Source organism: Apus apus, chromosome 2, assembly GCF_020740795.1.
Source record: "Apus apus isolate bApuApu2 chromosome 2, bApuApu2.pri.cur, whole genome shotgun sequence".
Classification (NCBI taxonomy): domain Eukaryota; kingdom Metazoa; phylum Chordata; class Aves; order Apodiformes; family Apodidae; genus Apus; species Apus apus.
Window position 1 is genome coordinate 5,174,643 of NC_067283.1, and position 16,410 is coordinate 5,191,052.

Consider the following 16,410-nt stretch of genomic DNA (forward strand, 5'->3'; position numbering starts at 1 on the left):
GCCGGCCCATCCCGTGAGGCGGGGACGGCGGGGGTCCGGATAAACCGTGAGGCGGCGGCGGCGGCGGGGGAGGGGAGGGCGGCCACGCTCAAGATGGCGGCGGGCGGCTCCCCCGGGGGGGCGGGCGGGGCGTGCGCGGGTGACGCGGGCGCGCTCTGGGCATGGGCAGGTGGAGGCAGCGGGCGAAGTTTGGCCGGCGGTAGCGGCGGAGGAGGGTTGTTGCGGCTGCCGCTTGCCGGGTAGGGGCTGGGCCGGGGGGTCGGGGGCAGGCGGGCCTGGCAGGGCAGGGCAGGGCAGCGTCTGTCCTCTCCGTTCCCTCGCTGCTTCGCGGCGCTCCCCCTCGCGGCGCCGAGAGCGGGCGGGCGCGGCGCGGCCATGGCCGAGGACCCCAGCGCTCTGCCCTGGTCTATCAACAAGGATGACTACGAGCTGCAGGAGGTCATCGGTGAGTAGCGGCGGGGCCTGAGGGAAGGTGGGGTTCTCTTCTCCCCGGGGGTGTGTGTGTGTGTGTGTGGAGGGCACCCCTCCCTTCCCCGGGGGGGGTTCCCGCTGGGAGCAGCGGGAGGTGTGGAGGGGGTTTGTCCCCCCGCAGCTGAGGTGGGGGCACTGACACACACCCTCCTCTCGACGAGGCAGAGCCTGTCTCCCTTCCCCGTGCGTGTGGAGGGTGTGAGAAGCGTTTGTGTCCCCCCCCCCGGCGCCTCGCCCCGAGTGCTTGTGGGGAACCTCTTCACGGAGCGCGGCTCTGCCCGCTCCCACCAGGGAACGCCTGCTGGGGGGGGGTCTCACCCCCTTCCCCCCCTTCCCCCCCACCCCCCACACTCCACTCCTGTCGGTGGGTTCAGCCCCACACCCCACCCGCCGTGGCTGTGCGTGTCCAGGCTTGGGGCTCCGCTTCTGCCGCTCCCCCTGGGGCTGCTCCCCCTCCTCACGCCTCGAGGGACCCATGGGGAGGGGAGAGGGTCTGCCCGGCAGACGTGTGGGGCAGTCCTGGGGGAGACACACACACACACCTGCCTGGCAGGGGCTTCTCCCGCCTCCTCTGTGTGTGTGTGTGTGTGTGTGTAAATCCCCGTGGGGACGGAGCAGGGTGGGCTCCACGCTGTAGGGGCTCTTCTGCCTGCCCGTCACCGGGTCGGTTCGGATGTGCTGGGTGTGAGGTGATGTGCGAACTCCACAGCTCACAGGGGTTTTCTTCTTCCAGGGGCACCCTCATTCTTTATGGGGGGGTGTGTGTGTGTGTGTGTGTGCGTGCAGCTGCTCTGCCGGCACTTTGAGAGCCCTGGCTTGGTTTGGTCCGTGCAGGGGATGGAGGGTTTCGTAGTGCCGCTGGACGAGCCTTTTATCCTGGGTTTTTGCTGCTGCTGTGAATTTTCATTCATTGTCCTCGTGGCTCGAGGCCCCAGCCCTTGCTCTCTCCATTAAATGATTTTTGTTCTCTCCCTCGCTCTCTCTTAACTTTAAGCTGCACAGTTACCTAAAGGCCTCTCGCTGTACTGATTTATTGGCTGTCTCGACCATTTTGCTGGGATGTGTGTTCGAGGGATATGTTGCCCTAGGGCACGTATGTGACACATCTGAGGTGGTGCTACAGGTGACTCTAAGGTCAGTGCTGCCCATCTCGCTCTCCGGAGGCATGAAATAAAGCAGGAGGTGGCAGGGCAGGCTCCTGGACAAAGGCTTTTAGGAAGGACGTTAATTTTTAGAGTAATCTTTGTGGAGCGCTTGTATTTTGAAGTTTATAAATGGTGTAGTGCTATCATGCTCAGCCTTCCAGCTCTGCCTCATGGAGAGACTAGTTTTCTGTTAAGGAGGGTGGGAGAGTTTGTGAAAATGCTGTTTTAAGAGATTAAATTCTTGGCATTGTTTAAAAGTAGGAAGGAACTAAAGCTATGGAGGGGGGGAAATCCTTCTGAAAATCCCTGTTGCTCTGTCGGATCAGGTATTGTCCTCTCCCTTTGCTCAGTGGGAGCACCAGTGCTTTAGGAAGAAGACAAACTCCCCCGAAAGAGGGAACGTGTAATCTTGCAGATCAGTCCTTTAAACCTCCTTTGGAAAAAGCGCCCTGGGGAGGATAACGTTCAGCCTCTTTGAGGAGATAAAGGTGTGGGGAGGAAGGGGGAGAACATGCTACCCATATCCCAGGGAAGAGGAACTGCATCCGTGTGTGTAGGAAATGCTATTTTTTTTTTTTGTTTTCCCCTTGGGAGCCTGGGAAGGGGTGTTCTGGTAGCGCAAATGAAGGTTTTTGAGCTTGAGTATCCTCCCATAGGAGTGAATGGACAATCTGATTCTTTGTAGCAGGAGAGCAGGGTGGGATGGAGACAAAAGGGAATGTAAATACACTTCTGCTCTTGGGAGAACTTGCCGCTGGAGACGCACATCCTACAGCCTCAAAGTAATTAGGAGGAGTGCAGAGATATGTTGTCTTGTGTTAACTGACAGAACTTGGGGAGAAAGCGAGAAAGAAGTACTTAATTTCCTCCATATAATTTCCCTGTTCCTCTGTAAACCAACTTTCTGGATGTTGCCTGCTCACTGAAAAATTGTGTTGGCGTTACGGTGTGCAGCGGAGGTTACATTGAAATGTGTGTATTGCAAGCATATGATTTCTCTTTAACTTTCCCATCCCCCCACCATTACTAATTTCAAACATTGGTGTGTCTGCCAGTGTCCTGGATGGAGATGTGACACCAGTTTCCTAGCACGTATATGATTTGTGGGACAAAATGTCACTGTGTTAACTGAGCTCGACTGCCTTGCCTCCTGCTCCGTGTCTCCTGTAAACCTCAAGGTTTTTTTCTTTTTGTTTGAGCTCTGCTTCTGTAGAGCTGTAAAAGTCTTCCAGCAGAGAACAAAGAGACGTCCTGGTGTGGAAAGAGATGAACCTTGCACCGGTGCTTTTAAAGGATTTAACTTGTTTCCTGATGAAAAACGTTGCTCTTTACATTTAGAGTCTGGCAGCCAGTAGATTACCAGCTTGGCTATTTTTCCACATCAGAATAAGGGAAATTCATGTGTAGTCCAATTCCTTAATTTGTGCTGCTTTTGCCTGAAAAAACCCACGTGGGGCTTTCATTTGATGTGGATGGCTCTGTACTGCTTTGGTGCAGGTATTGAAAGAGCAAGTTTTCTACCTGCAAAGAGAACTTCTGTAAAACTGCCCTCCTGATATTCTGGCTAATAGTGAAAAAAATTGATTACTCAGCACTGGAGATGACTCATGCCATTATAAAGCTATGAATTAATGGCTGCATTTACCATACTTGGTTAGTGTTAGTAACTGCTGACTAGTGTCCTTAGGTTAACCAACTTCTGTTCCACTGAATCAAGGAACCTTACTCAGGATCAAAACCTGACTTTAATTTTAAAAAAGGATAAAACGGAGGTGGGGTAGAAGAAGCAATTAATAAAGCATTCCTATGAAATGTATGCCCAGCGTAGTCTTTGCAGGTGAATACCTCCTCTGGAGATATCTAAATTTTCATCTTAAAATAAAAATGTAGCCTGTGCTGGTGGTTGTGAAGGTGGACTGAGCCTGGATTGCATATAAATCACAGCAGTCATCTTCTTGGTGCCTGAAAAAAAAAAAAAAAAAAATTACCTCGTGCTGCTTGTGATCAGATACACATGTAGGTTCCCTAGAATCTCAATATTCCTGGTAGTGGTAGTGAAGTTGACTGGATCTGGGTCATTCTCATTTTGCTACTTTTTTGGAAAGATGAGAGCTGTGCTGGTTGTGGCTGTTTGATTTAAGAGCATCCCCTTGCTGTGAACAGTTTGTGCCAGAAACAGAAGATAAATTAGTGGTGGGAGTGCTCCCTCGCTCTGTTCCTGTGCCCTTTCTCCCCTGACAGATTCCTGCATAGTGATGAGGACAATGCAGGCTGCACAAACAGATGTGGTGGGAGTTTCTTCACCCCTCAGATGTCAAGCTTAAATTGAAAATTGAAGTAGCCATTTAGTGAACAATCAAGTTTTTTAATGACTGTGTTTTGTGTAGCTCTTGAGTTGGGCTTTGCCTGTGAACATATTGATCTTTTGCAGTTGAGTATTTAGATTTCTAGCCATGTCCTTCTTGAGCTGTACATGGGAGCACATGTGTGACCACGTGGGAGAAATTTTCTTTTGCAGATACAGAGGAATGCCTTAGAATTAAGGTTTCTGCTTCCCCACATTTTATCACAACGTCTATGGTCACCCATCTCAAGCTTGGGTGGTGCTGAAAAAGCACTGCTGCCACTGCAAAAGAGCAGTCTGTGAGTGCTCACCAGATATGATCCAAGTCTTTGGATGTAAAAACCAAGCTGGAAGGGGAGGCTCTTGTCCAATGAGAACTTTCTAGGTTTCTCCTTTGAATTGTGGTGTTGAGTTTCACCTGTGAGCCTTAGGTGCTAGTTGCAGCCAGTTTCATATTACTAACTATTAAAAACCCATTCAAGAAAAATGTTACACTCTATAAAATATAACTGCCTGAGAACTAAATTGAGTGTTTAGACTTCAGTTTTGGTGCCATATGTTTTGTTTTAGCATTTCCTCACGGATTCCCACTCCTCCCCTCAGCCTAGCTAAACAAAATTGTTGCCTACAGCATATTCCCAGTATTCACACTGGTTAATTCATTTGAAGACTTGCTTTGTGTGTGCTCATTTGTAAGCTTTTTTCACTTAAAGTTGGTAGGAAAGCCTTTTTTTGTTCTTGTTGTTTTATATTATGTTAAAGCTTACATAAAATTATCTTTTGGCAAATGTAGATTATAAAATAATACTAGTAGAGGTCATTCATAATACTTGGTCTGCTTGAGCACTAAGGTAGGTGATGCTGGGTACCACAATTTCTCAACTGCTTGGACACAGACAAATATATCCTCTTGTGTTTTCCTGAGTGAGACTGATGAGCCAGGTTACTCCTACATCCAGACCACCTTTTCTTTGAACACTTGGCACGTCTCATTTCTTTAAGACCTTTGATACCATCACTTTACTAGAATAGGGCTAAATTGAGTTGATCTTCACCTCTTGGTAAGTAGTTGTGTGTGTGTCTTTGCGTAGTTTGAGTGCTTTCATGATGGGAGGATAAAATGCACAAAGAAGCTGAGGACATACAAAGCCAAGTGGTAGTGGAAGAGGCTGGCTGGGAAGAATACATGGTTGTTATCAAAGTGGTGTGGCTGCTTTTCTTGCTGATTTGAGGGGAGGGCAGAGATGGTTCCCACTGCTTTTGGCTGTTCTGGAGTATTAAAAACAACCCAAACCATATGGAGTGTTTCATGTGGAAGCAGTTCACACTTTCCTGTGGTTGGTTTCTGTGCAGTAGTTGCTTCTAGTGCTGCTGATTAATGTTTAACGCTTTCATTTCTCAAGAATGCCCTTTAAATATTTTCAATTGAGTGCAAATATCTTGGCTAATGCTGGGAAATTTGGATGTGATGTGCCACTGAGCACACCTGAGTGGCATATATGTTGGCTGACAAATGCATGCCTGGGAGGCTTCTTCCTTCTGCAGCTAATGAAATCTTGGAGAGGATCAACTCTTCCTCAGAACATTTGTCTATTTAAACTTGGCAGCATCTATTTTATTTCTGAGTGTTAGCAGCTTGCTCACCAAGTCAGTGTCTAGAGATATAATCTTTTATTAGAAGTTGGTGCTGTTTAAAATGATGGGCAGTAACACTGGTTCTTACTGCTAGTGATATTATTGAATAGTGAAAAACTGCATTTTGGTAAACTTTTTTTTAAGACTTTCCCTGAAGTGTGTGATACCCATCATAAATCTCTGTAGCAGTAAATTTAGCTGTGGACATGCTAATGGTGTGCTTGTAAACTTGGTGTTATTAAATTTTCTTAATAGGCAGAGACAGACTTTTCAGAGCTTTGTGGGTGTAGAAGAATAGCTGTTGGAGCAGTGGAATTTGGCATTGCAAAGTATTTTAAATATCAGTATCCTGGGACTTTCCAGATGAGTTTAGCCTGTTATCCTGCACTCACTTTAAAATCAAACAACTGAGATGCAGATACAAAGAACTTGGCTCTCCAAGTTGCTGCAGTTTCTTGTGACTTCACTTAAGGGAGTTCAGCCTTGACATCTCTAAAAAAACCCATCAAAATCTGTCCTTCCAGCAGTCATGTGGGGAAGTCCTGGAAGCAGGGTTAGGTCCCTGGCTGACAGGCAGTCCAAGCTCTTTACCAGAAGGTCATCATTCTTGGTGTATGAAAGGAGATGTGGTACCTCTGATGTGCAGAATTATGCATATGCTGATGAAGGGAGCTGTGCTCAGAGCAAAATGCAACTTGTATGAGGAAGAGAAGATCACTGGAGCAAATAGTGTCAGTACAGCTAAGTGACAACAGGGTTACAGGTATCTGAATAGGTCCATGATGCCACTTCAGTGTTTCTCATGTTCCTTTTGTGCATGAATACAAGTGAAGAGACTGACCTTAGCGTGGGATTCTGTCAACTCTGAAGTTTGATCCCTTTGCTTGTGTTGTTTGCCTTGAAACACTGCTCATGTGTGCGGTTCTCATGTTAAGCCTCAGAGCCCATGTACTCCATGTTTTTAACCAGGTTGTGTGACTGTATCACATTCTACCAGCAGGTAGGGATTTATGGTGATTCGAGTGCAAAAAGGAAAAATCCATCTTTTTTTTTTCTCACCCTTTCTCAATAGCTATAATATCCCACAACATTTTTTTTCCAAGGCCTGTCTTTCACCACTCCCCAAGGTTCTTGAAGATTGGTATTTCCTGATGTGTGTGACCTGCATTAAGCAAAAATTCTGCATGCCATTTTTTTTTTCTTTTGCTATTAAGAGAAATTTCACCCTGGAAAAAAATACTTGGTTATGTATCAGCCTTCACCAAACCTGAGTCTGACACAGTCTACAAGGATTTCTTGGACGTCTTTGGTTCTGGGAGTTCTGCAGGGAACAGCTGTCTTCGAGTCTTAAAGGCTTTGCAAATCCCATTCGTGGGTGAAGTACAGAGTAAATTCAGAGCACTGATTCACCTTCTCATCAAATTGCCAAATTAGCTGAATTTTCCCTCCACCTCCCATCCATTAAACTTTTATACAGCTTGTACAGCGTGCTTGTGAAACAGCACTTCCAGACTCTTATCACTCACTTGAATTAAAATGCATTTTTGAGGGAATACAGAAAAGCTTTTCTGAATGAGGTTTTAGTTTCTTGCCAAATTTCAATTTTATGCTCCTTCCATTTTGTCTTGAAAGTTACTGACTTGGGGGTGGGGGAGAGAAAAATTCCTTGGTTTGTTTCAGTTCACTGTTTCATGCTAAACTGTCTTAATGCTGTTCTCTCAAATGGATGTTTCCTTCAGGCAGGAAATAAGCCTATGTAAATTCATCCTGGAGAGAAAAAGTATGAGCAGCTGTTAAAGAAGAATAGTGCAAATTGAAATACTCCAGTGATTGTCTCTTGGTGTAGTAAATTCTCCTTGGGTTTTGCCAAAATGTTACTGCTTTGTAGTAATGAATGGCAATTTAAGCAAAGACTTGACTCTTTTTACTGTGAGCACCTTGCTGTTGATAAAGCTGTGTGGGAGGATGCTGTTTCCTTTTCATCTATCCACAGAATTATTAATTTGTTTAATACTACAGAGTAAAATTTTGACCTTGAGTACCCCACTGAGTCTTCTGGTGACTGCTGTTTGTCTTAGAGCGGAGTTAATTGAAAATTTTGCAGTTTGTTAGAGGGGAGAGTGTTGTGAAGTAGGAAAGTGTTCTAAGAATCTAAAAATAATCCCAACCATGGAATTTTTGTTGACGTGCTTGAGGTCAAGGTATGAGTTCATACTTCATATGTATCTTCTGACAATTTGTAAGTTTTGTAAAACTGAGGTTTTTTCCTAAATACTGGGTGAAAGCTTAGTAGCTACTATTGGACAGGGTGTGCATTTTCTTTTTCAAATTGGTGTAAGTTAGGCTCTTGCTCATTTTTTGGTCTTCAGGGGATTGTAAGTCCATTTACTTGGGTTCCAGAGTTTGTTCCAGCTCTCTGAAAAGAAAGTTTTGAAAACAGTGCAGAGAGTAGTAGAAAATGGTAGCATTTGAAAAGTGAGAGCGCAACTTAATAGCTGTGGGATGATAGCACTTAAAGGATATTTTTTCTTAAGAAAGTTGGTTGGCTGTGCTCAGAGCTGATACCTGTTGAGGTAAGTGGGGCAGTACAACGGCAATCAGACAGTTCAAGCCATCTCCAGCTTCAGGCAAATAACACAATATTAGGTTATCTTGATGGCTTAAAAACTCATAAAGAAGATGCCTCTTGTCATGGAGAAAACACCTGTCCTGCAAAATCCCCAGGGCTGGATTTCATTATGTCAATTTTCAGAATACAAATGGAAAGCTGCTGTCATTATTTTGCTGAGATGCAGACCAAGAAAGGAGTGCTGGGGTCAAGGAGTCCAGTTCCCTGCTAGAGCTGATGCCAAATTGTATAATCCCTATACCAAATTAATGAGGGCTTGTATTTGAAATGGCGCATGGGGGGATTACAGGCACACGTTCTATTAAACACTCAAACCTCTGTGTGACCCTGTAATTGCTGTATGAAACAGCTGCTTAATGGATTCCCTGTGACAGTGGGAAGTAACAATGTCTTCTCTCTTATAGTGTGTGTCTATAGCTCAGTGTTTTTCTGATGCAGCTAGCTTTATGTTCAGGCTGTATCTGCAAAGGATGTTTCCCAGTGAAGGCATGGGAGAGCTGCAGCTTGGTGTTCATGCTGTCTTCAGACCTTAAATGTGCTGTGAGTTCTTAAGATCTGCTCCTGGAAATTGAGTCCTTTGGAAACTTGATGTGTTATATGTCCTCACTGATAAGAACTTCACCTCCTAGACCAATTTTTTTGTGAGCCCCTTTCCATCTTTCACCTTGTGAGGTAGTGTGCTGAGCAAGTTGAAAGCTGAGGCCCCAAGTTCCATCCCTTCACTGAAGGAAAAATTGTAATTGAGGATGCCAAATGCTTTCTAATAAATAACATGGTAGCAGCTAATAAATACTTGTGTATTGACTTTGAGCAAACTGTACTTTGCTGGAAAAAGTGTCTTGAGCATGGACTCTCTTCTTGTTCAACAACTCACTGATGCAAATCTATATTTGAACAGCTGATGGACTAGCAGCCTGAGCATAGTTATTTGTCTGGATCCTGAGGCTCAGGATGGTTCTCATTACACTTGGTTTAAAGAATAATTTTTAACCAGTGGGCTAATCTTGTGTGCTGAGTGCACTAATAGATGCAGAAAATACTTATTCAAGCTATTCCCTGAAAAGAAAGGATAATAGCCTTCAAGAGAGGACATAGCTGATACTTAAAAGCTTATTTACCTAAAATAACCACTGTACTATCAAACATCTGCACTGTATGCAGACAGATTGTTATGTTTTGTGGAATCCTGGCCAAATAAAATATCCTCTCCAGTTGACAATTACAGTTGAGACAGAGTTCAGAGATAAAAGACTGGGAGGAAAGAAAGGAGAATGCTGGCTTGGCTACTGTACCAGGGCTGTTTTGAGCCTTGGTAATACCTGATGACAGCCAGCATGATATTTACATTGTTGCATATACCATAAAGACAACTGACAATGATTAAAAGGGAAGGATAAACCTTCCCTAGTAATATTGCTGTGTTTGGAAAGGAGATGTTTGAGCCTGCTTTCCATCGTGTAGAATGAACGCTGCATAGCTGCAGTGCTTTTTAAATTAGCCAGAGATGCTGGCACAAAATCAAATAAATATAACTGGTTTCAAACTGAAAATCTAATTTAGGCATACTAATAGCATCTTAAGTAAATGTGGCATGTCACACATGACTTGTGTAACTGTGCTATGGAATTTCCCATACTTACTACCATGGGGAAAGTGGTCATGAAGTTGTTCCCCAAATCACCTGAGCACCTTGTGCAACCAGAGGGCATTTGTATTTTCTGGCGAAGTTCTAGTCAGACCATCAATGTGTCAGTAGTGTTTCTATTCTTTTTAAGGTGAACTTCAGGTTATATCATACCTGCTTCAGGGTATGATGGGGATATATGCTAGTTTGAATTAATTTGGTGTGCCCCAGGGACTGTAGGAGGTTAGGCATACAGCCAGCAGCAGCACCCTCCCTCTGGCTGCGTTTCTCTTCTATCCTTTAGTGTTTGCAGTGAAAAGGTTGGGGAGAATATCAGATGAGCTGCCACCCCTGTTAATTCTTCTCTGCTGATATAATCTGTGACCAATGGCTTTTTCTCTTGCTTTTTGCTTGTGTCTAGGGTAGTGCTGGACACCTGGGTGGCTGCTGTGCTGTGCTCAGCAGTGCTTGGCCCAGGGAGGCAGCTGCAAGCCTGGCTCAGCTGCATGCACTGTCAACTGGTGGCTGTGGGTGAAGCTGTTCATTGGTGAAATCAAGCAGCAAAGTGACCCGGTGACAATTTTGTTGGATATCTTTCTTGATATGACAGGCTTTGCATGGCCAACCCTATTCCTCACCCTTCACTCCAGTCCTGGCCTGTGCTGTATTGACAGGCTGACCATTTGTCTCCAAAGATGTCACTTCTGTTCTTAGTCTGTAAGGATTCCATCTTGAGTGTTTGCTGAAGGTGGGAAAACAGATTGTTTTTCTGTGCTCAGGGCCTAAGAGATAACAAAAGAGTTTTGAGAGAACAATGCTATGTGGGGTGGGGTGAAAATTTCCATAAAGACTCCCCTTCCTTTCTGCAGAAACCTTGGCATTGAGTTGTGCAGTTTACAGTAGCTAGATCTCTAAAGCTTAGGAATTAAAAGTCATTTATTTATTATGTGAAGTTCAGTGAGGCCATGGGGAGATGTACCCAGCCCCGGCTATTGTCCTTCAGTTGCTGGTGGCTCTGGTGGCTCACTACTTACAAGTGACTGGCATGGGTTTGTATTCCTCATTTTGAGTTCCTGAACTGAACCAAAGACCTGGTCGGTAAGTCTGCAGTGTGGAGTGTTTCTGTGTTGATGGACTACTGGAGGGGAAGGGTGTTTAAACAAGTGCTGGCAGCACTGTGTGATCTTCACTGGTTTATCATCACTCTCCTCTGTACATGGAACATTCTGAGTCCTGAGAAAGACATTGTCTTACATGGGCAGAAGCCTTTGAGCTCTGAACACAGCACTTGGTTTTCAGTGGTATTGTCAACAACAGGAGCTCTCATCAGGATGGTGAATAATTCATTGTCAGCAAGTTTACATGCAGTTCAACTGTTTTGGCTGTATTTCTAATTTGATAGCTAAGTTTTAGAAATCTGCTTTTCCTTATTTTCTGAAATTCTTCAAGCTTACTGGATTAATGGTGGAATATTAATTGTCTGTTGGACACTGCAGGTATGAGCACAAAATGATGGAGCAAAGATTTTAAGGGAAAATATCTAATTGAGTCTTAACAACAGAAATCCCTCGTGTGCAATACTGTTTGAAATAAATGAGATCATAACTTGCAGAGACCTTGCACCTTGAGCTCTGGCTATACTGGAATAAATGACCAGAGTCACTAGAAAGAGATACACCTACAATTTAAATGTAACAAACATAGGATTTCACAAGTAATAACTGGCTTTGTCCCATTCCTCCTTTCATTTCTTTCATTACAAAGTCTAGACTGTAGTCATCCAGTGTGCTGGTGCAAAATAGAAATTATTGAAGTATTTAAGCCTTAATTCTGTGCCTGGACATATTACCTCCCAATTATTACCCTTTCTCAATGTCTTGTCCAACACATGCCCTGTGTCTTAATGTACGTGCAGTCACCTTTGGCTTGAACCCAGCTAAATGTTTGCAGCATTTGGCTGTGCTCAAGGTGAGCTTGAGAGAGAAATGAATGTGCTGCATTTGATGATGTGAGTTATGCTATATTGAAGGGCAGGGTGACATTTTGACATTGACCGCACAGAAATGCAGAGTTTTAGAATAATTTATTTTAAACAGGGTTGAGCTATTCTTTTTAAAGCCTTTTTCTCAGAAACACAAGGGCTGCTGCTCTCTTGTAAGTGTGAGGGTTCAGCTATTATGCCTGCCTGTAGGATTGCTGCACAGCCATAGTGCAGATGTCTTCATATATAGTGTGTACTTCTGCTGTGATATACCGTCAGTGGAGACTGCTGATTTTCCTCCACCCCAATATAGACTTTAAAATTGTCTTCCTCACCATTGTTCAGTTACATCTGCTTTTGCTCACTGGCCTCACTTATGATTATTTATTTCTTCCCTGCACTCTATTAACAAGTATTTCTTTCCCTTTTCTCTATTCAATATCTTTCTCCATGCACTATAGATCACATACGGCGCTACTGGAGTTGAGAGAGGGTGCACCAAGTTAAACCTTGCAGCCTCTAGCAGGGTTTTAAACAAAGTATTGACATCTTCCACTGTGGATGTGTCATCCTTCAGCTTGTGGATAAATGAATGTAAAGCCCTGATTGCACTCTCTATGGGAACTACTATTTGTAGCAAATCCAGACCAGGAATGAAAGATGTGGGAGTGAGTGTGGCAGTGTTGGTGCAGCCCCTGGGAGCTTCCTGGGCGTAGGTGCATGTCTGCACTCCCTGTGTTACTGTGGGAGGGGAGCTGCTCTCTTAGGGCTTTGTAGTGTTTTTGTTGTCCTGGCCATGGATTGCTCTTCTGCTGCTTTAGTTCCCTGAAAGTTTTCCAGCCAGGCAGAGAACCAAACTGACTGAATATTCCCTTACTGGTTTCACAGCTGCTTGCAGTGTTTTTAACAGCAGCATTGGAAGTCAGCTTGCTGTTTGGGTTTGTTCTGAGCAGTGATAGAAGCACCCAAGTGATCTTCCTATGGATTCAAAGCTGTAACTTCTTTTCTAGCATTGTTAACATTTGTAACAGTCTTCCTGAACTGGGTAGATGACACTTTATGGTGAAGCTTTCTCCTCACTGTGGGTGAGCAAATTTTTTTTTTATATCCTCTCTGTGGCAGTATTAGGAATGTTTCTGGGTCACATTCTGAATTCCTTTTGGTTTTATTAATGCTATTTGTAATTGTTACTGCGGATTGTGTCTTCCATTTTGTAGTAGGAATTTGACATGTAGTAGAGATGTGGCTGGAAGAACTGTTACTGTATTCAAGGACCATTAACACTGCATTACTTCTCTCTTCCTGAATGGTGGGATTTGTGCCAGGGAGACTTCTGACATCCAGTGAACTCTTCTTACCAAGTTCTGCTTGGGGAAAGGAGTAATCCCAGTCAGTACTGAGATGGCTACAAATTTAAGAGTGGTTTTTTTTTTGCTAGCTTGTTCTTTGCAAGAGGCCTCTTCTCACTAGAAACCTCAAATGAAGTGTAGAAAACAGAGGCATAACTTTGTCTTGACAGCAAATGGACCAAACAGTGGAAGATCAGTTTGAGTTTGCAATCTGGTGTTTAATTAGATCTGCATCTGTCCTGTGCTCTGTAAGAACATTTAAAAAATTCTATTCCCAGTCTTACAGCTTTTTGTTTTCTTAATGTATTGTCCTTGGAACAAGTAAATGTAGAGCAGGGATCCCACAGGTCTTTGGTGTGAGGCTGTCAAAGAGCTGAAGCATCTGGAGGTTCCTGTCCCTGTGCCTGCAGTGGCAAGTGTGAATACTGAGTCTGTGTTCCAAAGCCTTCTGGGCTTTGGGTGTCCTGTCTGTGTTACATGGAGCAAGGACCATTAATGTTGCATTCTTGACCAAGAGACCCTGGTGGGGGGTGACGTGTGTGTGTTTGATTCCATTGCTGGATCTTCTGCTTGTTGCAGATGTGGAATCCCATAAAAAGGTGTGAAGCAAACTGCTTCTATTGCTGCTTTGGCAGATGATTTCTCTGGTGGTTGGAACCAGCGAAGTGTAAGACAAACCTGTTGTGAGATCATGCCAGAGCCGACAGGACTTAGTTCTAAATTTTATCTTTTTTTAATCTTAAACTGGATACCTGGAGCCTGAAAGCCATGGCTTGGTCCAGAGCAGCCTTGCAGGGAAGTCTTTTGTGTGCATTGTTCATAAGAGGAAAACCCAGGGGCACAATTACAACCAGAGCCTCCGTCACGAGCGGCTTTCTGGCACTGCGCTCCAGATCGTGGAGGATGGATTCCAGATCCCACTTAAAAATAGAGGGAGCTTGATTGTGTGCTGGGGGATAGTGAAAGGAGAGGGCAGGGCTGTGCAAAGGTGTTCATCTGAGTGTAGTCTAATGCTGGAGGAGACTTGGGAACATGACTTATGGGGCCAGGCTGGGGGATCTGAGTTTTTTCAGCCTTAAAAAGAGTGAGCTAAGGGAGGATGCTGTTCCTGTCCTCAGCTACCTAGTGGGAAGTTACAGAAGAGCTGAAGCTGGACTCTACAGAGGTGCACAGTGAAAGGCTGTAGTTGGGAGCAATGTTGGAAAATCTGATTAGATAGTGAGGTGAAGAAAAGCTCTACCAGGTGGGCGGTCAAATGCAGGAGCAGCCGAAAAGGTTGTAGAAACATCTATTGTTAAAGATATTCAAAATTAGACTGAATTTGACACTGAGGAACCTGATCTGACTTGGGATTTGGCCCTGCTTGCAGCAGGAGAGTGGGCTAAAGGCCTCCAGATATTCCTTCCAACTTAAAGTGCTTGTAATGTTCATTTGACTCTGGAAGAGGGTATTTCCTTTTTGGAGGGGATTTGATACCACATTGAGATAGACTGATGCTCCAAGACTGTTATGGTAGATGTCCCATGTTGACTGAAATATGTGTGAGAATTAACTGGAAGGGAAGTGTGCACATCTCCCAGGGTACCTGAAACTCAGTTTCCAGTAGTGGGCTGGATTTAAAGTTTGGGCAACATTGTTTTCTGTGCGCTTTCCAGTGTAGCTACTTTAAATTACCCTGGCACTTGATGGGCAGATGCTTTTCTAGAGCAAGGTTTTGCTGTTTGTCTTGTGACCATTTAGCATGACTGTTCTCATTGGTTAAGCAGATACCTCAGCCAAAGGGACCTCTGGCTTCGACTGCATTTCCCTGGGAGGAGGCATCAGTGCAATTCATCCTGCTTTTACTGGGAGAGCTGCAATGTCCTTATGTGGCTGTGAGAATCCAGTTATCTTTGGAAACAAAGTGCATTTGAACGTTCTATGTCCCCAGATCAGTCCCCTGTCTTTTCACTCCCCTAAATAGCCTTGAAATTATTGGTTTACATCAACTTTGCCAGAGATTTCAGAGGGGAAGCATTGCTTTTCTTTCTTGTTTTGTTTTGTTTGTGTTTTTTTTGTTGTTGTTGTTGTTTTTTTGTTTTGTTTTTTTTTTAACTAAACTTTATATAAGTTATGTGACAGCAAGTGACTGCAGAAGAGATGGTGTCCAGCCTTCCTTGAAGGCTGCCAGTGGATTTTTGTGGGGAGTTTGTCTTAACTTTAGGAGAGGCTCAGGCTGGAGCTCTAGATGCTGAAGGTACAGGGAGTGTGGACCCAGCAGACTAGAAGAGATATCCTGGAAAATTGGGCTTAATTAACTGTATGCTTGGGGGCTTTTTGGTTTGAGTTGTTTTCATCCTTTCAGAGATTTATTTTATTTCAGAAAGAACCATTTAATCATAGAAACATGAAAGAAGCAAGAGTTAGAAAGGATATGTTTTCCTCCTTAGGCAGTGTTTCCTAAAGCAGGTCATGACCCTCTTATGCAGGAATTTTGCAGCTTCTATCCTGAGGGCTGGAACTGTATCTGAGAGCCTACAGAGGCAAAAGCAGGGGGTACTAAACAGATCCTAATACCCACTTGGGGTCTCTTTCCTTCCCCTCAGCCCTCAATAAAATGATCTCCTGCTTTTCAGGAATAAAGCAGCAAGCATTTGGCTGTGCCCAGTTTTCATTGTTTTGCTAAACCCTCATGCTGGAAGAGATTAAGTAGGGAGCAAATTTTCTCTGAAAGCTGATCTTGAGGGAGGGAGGTGGAGGGGAAGAGCCTCAGCACTGACCTTGATCAGTGTCTTGAGGGGAGCAAGCATGAGCTGAGCACGGGAACATTAACCCAGTGCTTCCCACTGCATTGAAGCTGAGTAGTGTGTGGGGTTGCAGCTGGCTGTGGTTGCAGAGATTTGTGTCTGCTGGGAGAATTGGTTTGTTTAAGTTGTGCCACTTTAGCACAAATTACCCTTATTGTTTTCTCTCTTTGAAGGTGGTTTATAGCAGCCAGGGAAATCAGTTCCCACCTTTCCCCAAGTATTTGTTACATGCTTCTAAACTTTAAAAAACTTCCTTGCCAGGCTTTTTCTCTTTGTTGGTGTCATCATCTCTATCTAGGCTTCTTTTCACTTAGCAATGTGGTTAGCATCCTCACTGCAGCTTCTCTCCTTTCCTTCTCTTGCCACCCTGGAATTTCATAAAGAAATTGGTTGCAAAGCATGACGTGGCTGTGTTGCTATGTTTTCTCTGCTCTTTGAAGAAGCAT

General features: G+C 44.4%; 1 protein-coding gene across 3 annotated transcripts in view; it reads left to right on the forward strand.

Annotated features, from left to right (window-relative positions):
• Window positions 1-277: 277 nt before the first annotated feature.
• Window positions 278-16,410, forward strand: part of OXSR1 (oxidative stress responsive kinase 1) — a 92,225-nt gene continuing 76,092 nt past the window's right edge. For all 3 annotated transcript variants that reach the window (XM_051612536.1, XM_051612537.1, XM_051612538.1), the window contains exon 1: window positions 278-445. In XM_051612536.1, coding sequence (XP_051468496.1) covers window positions 376-445 — 70 coding nt within the window. In that variant the 5' untranslated portion in view covers window positions 278-375. The remainder of the gene's footprint in view (window positions 446-16,410) is intronic.